The sequence below is a fragment of the Trachymyrmex cornetzi genome, unplaced genomic scaffold (assembly GCF_001594075.2).
Source record: "Trachymyrmex cornetzi isolate Tcor2-1 unplaced genomic scaffold, Tcor1.1 scaffold57, whole genome shotgun sequence".
Lineage (NCBI taxonomy): Eukaryota > Metazoa > Arthropoda > Insecta > Hymenoptera > Formicidae > Trachymyrmex > Trachymyrmex cornetzi.
In genome coordinates, this window is record NW_017299882.1 from 253 (window position 1) to 8,715 (window position 8,463).

General features: G+C 32.0%; 1 protein-coding gene across 1 annotated transcript; it reads left to right on the top strand.

Annotated features, from left to right (window-relative positions):
• Window positions 1-1,692: 1,692 nt before the first annotated feature.
• On the top strand, window positions 1,693-5,637 carry LOC108766027 (cytochrome P450 4c3; the record flags this gene model as incomplete). Its single annotated transcript, XM_018515045.1, has 5 exons — window positions 1,693-1,773; window positions 1,884-2,010; window positions 2,475-2,702; window positions 2,974-3,139; window positions 5,155-5,637. Coding segments are annotated over 5 exons (937 nt in total), but the record flags the coding sequence as incomplete, so codon positions are not given.
• Between the last annotated feature and the right edge of the window lie 2,826 nt (window positions 5,638-8,463).

Genomic DNA, 8,463 nt, shown 5'->3' on the forward strand with positions numbered 1-8,463 from the left:
GCCGGTAGTCGAACTCGGATCTCTTGCATTTCGTGCATCCTAAGCCTTTAGACTACCAAGAACTTAGTAATATTCTTCGCAATTATTGGCATATATGCCAATAATTCATATATGAAGGAACAACGTCTCTTTAAGCGACGTAAATAAATAATATAATATATTATAGGACCGTATATGTGATAACAGACTATAGAAATCAAAGCTTTAAATGGTCTAGCTGGACCATTTATATACGTATTTATATACGTAATATATAAATTCAGACAAGAATCATATACAAGCATTTAAGATCCAGTTAGACCGTTTAAGGTTCTGATTTCTATAGATTTTTTCTTATTCGGTACAAATTCATTTGGGGCATTCTTGTTGCGTGAATGACGCTTGAAAAACAATGATATAACCGAGAAAAAAATATGTGATATAAATATTAATGTGAACGAAGGAGTTCGATAAAAACGATGCGCTAAATGATGGCTTTCAGCTGCTCCAATTAAAATACTCGAACACTGCAATTTATTCATACACTTGTTAGTAGATGATTGTAGTCGCGGACATACATCTTTTGCATCTCTTTCGTGCTATTAATACCTTTCGTGCAATAACACTTTGTATGTTCGTAATTTGTGTTATAATAATAAACGTTATCAATATTACGTTATCAGCAAAACTTTCACAGAAAGAATAGTTTCGCTGAAGTATAAAAATTTAGCTAGATAGAGATCTAAAAATCTTCTATATTTTCTCTTTCTATATCTAAGTAAATTTTTAGATATTTCAGTAAAACTGTTTTTTCCATATTATTATACCATAAGAATTCGTGCAGTAACTTCGACATATCCAATTTATCTTTCTCCGGTGAATTAAATAATTTCGCCTTGACACCAAAATGATCCATTTGCTTCAACTTCAACAAACTACAGATTCTCAGATTGCATAATCGATGTATCTGTATCTTACGTCTCGATAACTTGAATGCCGATCCTTTCGCGGTTGTGATAATTCAATTATCCGCTGCGTAGCTGCGGTTTGCAGTAAATTTTTCACATGATAATGTTTTATAATTTCTTATTGGAGTTAATGAACTTTAATTATAACAATCATTCGTATTTTGCACGAAACATATTTATTTTTCAACCTGATTTTTTTTAATTTTATTGTAATTTTATTTAATTTAAATTGTTCTTTTTTTGCAATTGCAGAATCTTTAACAAATTATTTTTGCAAGGATTTATTAAATTCAAGAAGAAATTATAATACTGATAGTCTAAATATTTTAAATCACTAACCTATTTAAGTGCGCTCGGTGAGTTAATGGGTTTCGGTCATGAATTACTTTTGGACACGCAAGCTGGATTATACGAGACATATGTCGATAGTGCTTTACTTTTCAAAAGCTTTTCAAAAACCTCAGCCTTTATTACATGATACCGAGGTTGAGCCAGTCGTTTTGTCCGCTCTGTTATCTCGTACAGCACGCGGATATTTTTACCCAAATAAATTTCACAATTTTATAATATATATCTAATAATTATTGGTCAATTAAACTTTTTGTATATTTAATAAGTATAAACTTATTGTATATTAGAATATTCCACATAGATTACAAAATTTTTTTATCTAAACTTAACTTTAATAATTTAATTCATAATAATAACTAATTGTTTTTAATTATAGTTAATTTAATTTTACTAGTTTTATTGCAGATACTGCGATGGGTTACAAGCTTAATTCGCAAAAGAACTTCAAAGTTGACTACGTCGAGGCTGTAGATAAGTAAGTTAATGATTCTTTTAATGTTTTTGTATTCAGGTTTTTTTATATAATTTTATGCAATATACATACAATGAATCTTATTAACAAAAATATTTATTTCTAATGTTTAGGATTGCATCTATTGTGCAAATGCGCTTCACAAATGTATGGTTATCATCTGATTCAATTTTCAAATTAACTAAGTCGGGCAAAGAGCACGACCATTCACTTCAAATCATACAGGAGTTTGTCAACAAGGTAATAATCATTCTAAATTCCTAGACACATGTAGTTAAAGCTTTCTAAACCGGGCTATCTTCAATAGCTGCTCCAGTTTTCTGAGAGATCTCGAGTAACATTATTGTAAAAAATAACACATTAACGCTATCTTATTACTATCTAATTTGTGTACAAAATTAATCACTAAAATTTCAGTTCAGGTCAGTTTTCGTTTCAAATTTAGACTCACATGTTCGTGAATGGAAAAAAGAGAGAGATATCTCTTTTCTTCAGTGCAGTTGCTCTCGTCTTATTATACTCGTATATTATACAAAGAAAATCATTATATTTTAACTTCCTTCTATAGTAAATTCACTCTTGGATTTTTTCACACACATGTTTTAGATTAGAATAGTGAGAAAACTGACTTATAATACTTCTCCACACTCAATATTCCGCTCGCAAATAATACGCGATAATATCTAGAACAATCTAATCTTCAGGTAATTGTAAAAAGAAAAGCCGAATGGAAAAGCGATACCAACTTCAACAATTCAAAGAAGAGACGGGCCCTGCTGGATTTATTATTGCAAATATCACAAAATGGCACTGTCCTTTCGGACGAAGACATTTGTGAGGAAGTAAATACTTTTATGTATGCTGGACACGATACGATGGCCACTACCATATCATGGACACTTTATGCACTAGGACGAAACCCCGAATACCAGGTATTATTCCTTTCTATATTGTATTATCACTGCTATGTTTAATTCTAATAGACGAAATCTAATAAATAGGGCAATATTTTGTTATATATATAATTTTTAACAATCTTAAGGAAATTGTAATTTTACATTTCGTCCGCGCGCATTAGATGTATTTCTTAAATTATAAAATTAATTAAGAAGATACAGAAGATCTAATTGAAAGTATTACTTTTTTCTCTCTCTATATTTTTAACATTAATTTAACTGTAGTGCTTTCTTGTTTCGATTTTAGCAAAAAATTTTAGAGGAATACAATGATATGGTGGTGGACACGGATGAAATTACATTGGAAAATATACACAAATTAACATGGTTGGAAGCTTGCATCAAGGAACAGTGGAGATTATATCCTGTGACTCCACTTATAGCAAGACAAATTTACAAACCAATCGAAATAAGTAAGTAACTTAAACCTAACTTCTCTCATATCATATGTCTGTGGTGCGCACGCTGATTGTACACAGTTCATATAGGACCTACAGTTTAACGTCGATTCCGAACGACGATGTTGGTTAGAGAAGTGTTCTTTTGGCATAGATACTCCCGGCGGTTTGCCATTGCCTCCCGAGAGGGGATACGAGCGTATAATGAAAATATTTTTTTTGATGCCGACGGGAATTGAACCCGGGATCTCCAGCATCGCAGACCAGTGCGCTGTCCGCTTTGCCACGCTCGCTCCCAAAGATCCGTATTCTCTATACGAAATAAAAAGTATTTTGCTGACCTAGTTAAATACAGAACTGAAAATAATGTTGTTAGACTATCAAAATAATTATATCGGATTAGGAAAAAAGGCAGTACCCTCGAATAACTCGTAAAATATAAATTTTATATAAAAATATTTCAGATAAAAGTGGGAGAGTGTAAAAAGATCCAAATATTTTTAATAAAATCGTTTTTTTTAATGTAATAACATATGTTGATGCATGACTGTCGAAGTGTTGGACCGATCGTGTTTGAAAATAAATGTAAATATTCGCCGTTATTATTTGTCGAATAGGTTGCATAAAAAATATCGTTACGAGGAAAACCGTATATACAGGGTGGGGAAAAAGTATGGAAGCAAACAATTATTTCCGAAACTATTCATTTTTCGACAAAATGTCTTAGACATAATTTTTATGGTATGAAAAGATGTATTATGTGGCATAGACGGCATGACCTTGAAATGACCCTTACGAAGAGTGTAAAAAGATCCAAATATTTTTAATAAAATCGTTTTTTTTAATGTAATAACATATGTTGATGCATGACTGTCGAAGTGTTGGACCGATCGTGTTTGAAAATAAATGTAAATATTCGCCGTTATTATTTGTCGAATAGGTTGCATAAACAATATCGTTACGAGGAAAACCGTACATATAACGTAAAGGACAATTTTATTGAAGTATCTAAAAAATTTAGGTAGATACAGACATGAAAATAAGAATATGACTTTGTCATACTCTGCTAAATATTCCTGGATATAGAAAAGGACAATTTTATTGAAGTATCTAAAAAATTTAGATAGATACAGACATGAAAATAAGAATATGACTTTGTCATACTCTGCTAAATATTCCTGGATATAGACTTTTACATAAATATTTGCTTACATATCCATTTACGATACACTCTCTTAAAGTTTCGTGAACTTTAAATGCTCTTCAATATAAAAATCAATTTGGTTCGAAGTTTAAACATAATAAATCGAGCAGTTTATCATGCAATTGAAGAAGTTTCTTGACCAACACGTTTTTTAGGAAAATAATCATTTACAAATACTAACACACAATTTTTATAACAAAATGTTCTGTTTCATATATTTTTGTTTTTGTTTGTTTCCATTAAACTGTGTTTTGTTTAATACTCCAGCATCCCCTTAAATCTAAGTGTTTCTAAACCCAAGTTTATATAAACTTTTTAAAATGTTTGTTTGATATGTATACGTTCCTGTAATATTGAACAATTGTAGCGTTTCCAACTGTAATGAATTTAATTGCTTTGATACCCGTTTTCTAATGTAGTTTAATCTCGGTTCGAAATTTCGGTTCGAAAAATTTTTCGGTTCTGCCTGGAATCAAAACCTGGGATCTCTGGCATAGCAGTCTCGTGCGCTGCCGCTACGCCACGCTCGCACTCACATGTACCTCGCACGCACTCACAAGTACCTCATATATCTTTAATTTCTAAAATATTCCAAATATCAATTACACCATTTTATATTAATCAATATTATATCAAAATTATTATAATTATTGATCATTGCATTGATCATTATTAATAGAGCGTTGTACCAAGCATTTTATCAAGTAGTTGTTAGAATAAACAACTTTAAAATGCGATTAATAGCTATTGCTATTGTTCAATTAACAATTGTGTAATGCACATAAAAAATTCTTATTCACATGAAATGTCTTTTACCTGTTTTTAGTGGGCAGTCAAATTCCACCGGGCTCGACAGTTCTCATCAACTCCTATTTACTACATCGTGACGACCGTTTTTTCCCAGAGCCGCACATTTATCGTCCGGAGCGATTCTTGCCCGATGGCCCCAAGTTACCTCCTTACGCTTTCATACCCTTTAGCGCTGGTTCGCGCAATTGCATCGGCTGGAAATTTGCCACATTAGTGGTTAAAGTGGCCATCTTATCTGTGCTGAAAGCCTTCCGTGTGGAAGCTCTCGATAAAGAGGATGAATTGCGTTTTATATCGGAATTGGTGTTAGTCAACGCAAACGGACTTCGTCTTAAAATCACACCGCGTTAAAATTACACTGCGAACATCCTTCTCTTCTTTTCTCTCCGTGCTATGGAAAAAATCAATGCTGAGAAGAATTCATTAGTGCTTAGTTAAATTTCTCTTTTCTGTAATCACTCAAATGTTTCGAAGCATTTGTAGCGCCAAGTAGATACTGCCGCACACTAAATTGACAAATAAGTTTGAAATATATAAAGTAACTATAAAAGTAATTATTAAATTAGTTACTAGTTACTTAAAAGGTATAACTAAGGCCGGTATTCATAGTCGGTTCATATTTTAAGACCGTCTTAAGTATAATGTCTTAATTCGCTAATGCGGCCCTCTGATTGGTTCGTGACTTCTTAAGACCGTTCTTAAGACGGTCTTGAATATAAGATCTGACTATGAATACCGGCCTAAGTTAAGTTATAGTTACAGATGGAAAAAAGTAACGAAGTTAAGTTGTAGTTACTGAAAAAAGTAACTCTAACTGTAATTTCGTTACAAATAACGAGTTATTTTCCCTGAAAAAAATTCTCTGATGGGCGTAGGAAGTTTCTATATTGGCTCAACAAAGTATATCATCACCAGCTTTCACGAACAGAAGTAGCATTCAATATTACGCTCGTGCAAATCATTCTTTGAATCAATAAAAACGGTCAATGAGCGTCCCAACACATCTACAGTCAGACGATAGTAATAAATCTAAGGAACAAAACAAAATTTGTAATTTTATTTATTTTTTAATTGAAGTCTTGGATAAATATTTTTTTGAAAACGTCCAACACCCGATTGTCATGAATTTTGGCAGAAATATTCCAAATGATATCAAATGAATGCCCTTGAATGGATTTTCACCGACAAGAAAGTTTTCAATAAAGTTACGAAAGTTTGTGCTTATTATTTTCAGTATACTGTTTATTGCAGTTTATATAGGAGTTGAATGGAGAGGATGCGTATATATAGAAGGAAAATATTTATTGTTAAACCCATATGCAACAGTACCCATATGCAGCAGTATTAAAGTCGTGCGCCCCTTTGGTAGGGAGGAGAGTAGGGTGAAAGTCGCTTCCTGTGGAAAGTCAAAGCCCACGTACAACAGTACAATTATAGAGGTCGTGCGCCCCTTAAGCAGGGGCAGAGGGGGATGAGAGTCACTTCGTGTGGAAAGTCGGAACCCACGTGCAATAGTACGATTATGGACGTCGTGTGCCCCTTAAGCAGGAGGGGGGGGGGAGGGGTGAGAGTTATTTCGCATGGGCAGTAAAATATATTTTGAAGCAGAAAATTTTTGTTCTGTATAATAAAAAAAGACATTATTTTTCAAACTTATCCTCTACATATTATTGAACTTTAATTTACTATATCTTCTAATGCTAAACATATATCAAGATCAAGAGCATCGGAGCTGCTTTCATTATTGTCGATATTTACCATAATAAGCACAAACTTCCATAACTTCAAACATTTTTGACATTAAACTTTCTTGTCGGTGAAAATCCAATCAAGGGCATTCATTTGACGTCATTTAGAATATTTCTATCAAAATTCATGATAATCGGGCATTGGACGTTTTCGGAAGTTCACCCGAAGTCTTGTCTGGGGAGACAAGACTTCAATTAACAAATAATTAAAATTACAAATTTTGTTTTATCCTTAGATTTATCACTATCGCCTGACTGTAGATGTGCTGAGACACTTACCGTTTTTATTGATTCAAAGAACGATTTGCACGAGTGTAATATTGACGAAGTTATGGTTAGAGTTACTTTTTTCAATTACTGTAACTTACCTTTGTTACTTTTTTCTATCTGTATCTATAACTTAACTTAGTTATATCTTTTAAGTAACTAGTAACTAATTTAATAATTACTTTTATAGATACTTTATAATATTTTAAATTTATTTGTTAATTTAGTGTGCGGTAGGGTCCACTTGGCGCTACAAATGCCTCGAAACATTTACTTGATTACAATCAGAAGAAAGAAATTTAACTAATGTAAAAAAAATTAATGTTAAAAATTAACTTTTGTTAAAAATTAAGGATAATTTTTATTAATACTTAGGATTATTGCTAGAATTTATTTGCGACTTTCTAGAAAAATTCGCTTTTTCTAAGTATGTAGCGACAATAATTTATTATTTTTATATTTAAATCTATTATAATTGAGTTATGATGAACAAAAATAAATAATAATCGTCTTACAATTCTAATCCTAAACCGTTCTTCGACGTAGAACGATTTAATATTAATACGTTTTGTTTTTTTTATAAAAAAGATTCTTCATTTAATATTTGGATGAAAATCGCAAATAACAATCGTCTTATAATTCTTATCTTAAATCGTTCTACGATCGCAGACAAATAACAAATGTCACAGTCGATACAAGCGCTGACCCGAAACGATCGAAGGCATAATTGTAAACATTAATTTCAAATAGTATTCAGAACTGACGTATAGGCATGGTCTAAAAATTCAGTATCTGTTTGGAGGTTTAAACTCCTTTTTTGTGTTTTTATATGTAACATTTCAGACGTTAATCTTTTGTTGTAATTCCTTTCTGTATCCAAAACTTGCACCTTGTACTAATTGAATTCATGGTCAAATTGCAATCTATGGTCTATAATGACCGAATGAGAAGACGTATTTCTTCTAATGTGATTCGGTGTTCTGAAATGCGTGTATGTAGTTGACGACTAGTTTGTCCTACATAAGAAGCCTAGCAGTCTTTGCAGGCAATCTTATATACGATGTTTCTCTGTGCACTGGTTGGCAAAAAATCTTTCTGCACTTTGATTAGACTGCGAAGTTTATTAATACTATAAAATGCAATTTTGGGTATTGTTAATAATCTTCTTGAATTTATCTGAAATGTTGTTAACAAAGGGGATCGTAAACCAAATGATTTTATTGCAGGGAATGGAAGTAACTCGTTACTTGTAACGAAGTTACAGTTACAAGTTACTTTTTTGGTAACTTTACTAGTAACTGCGTTACTTT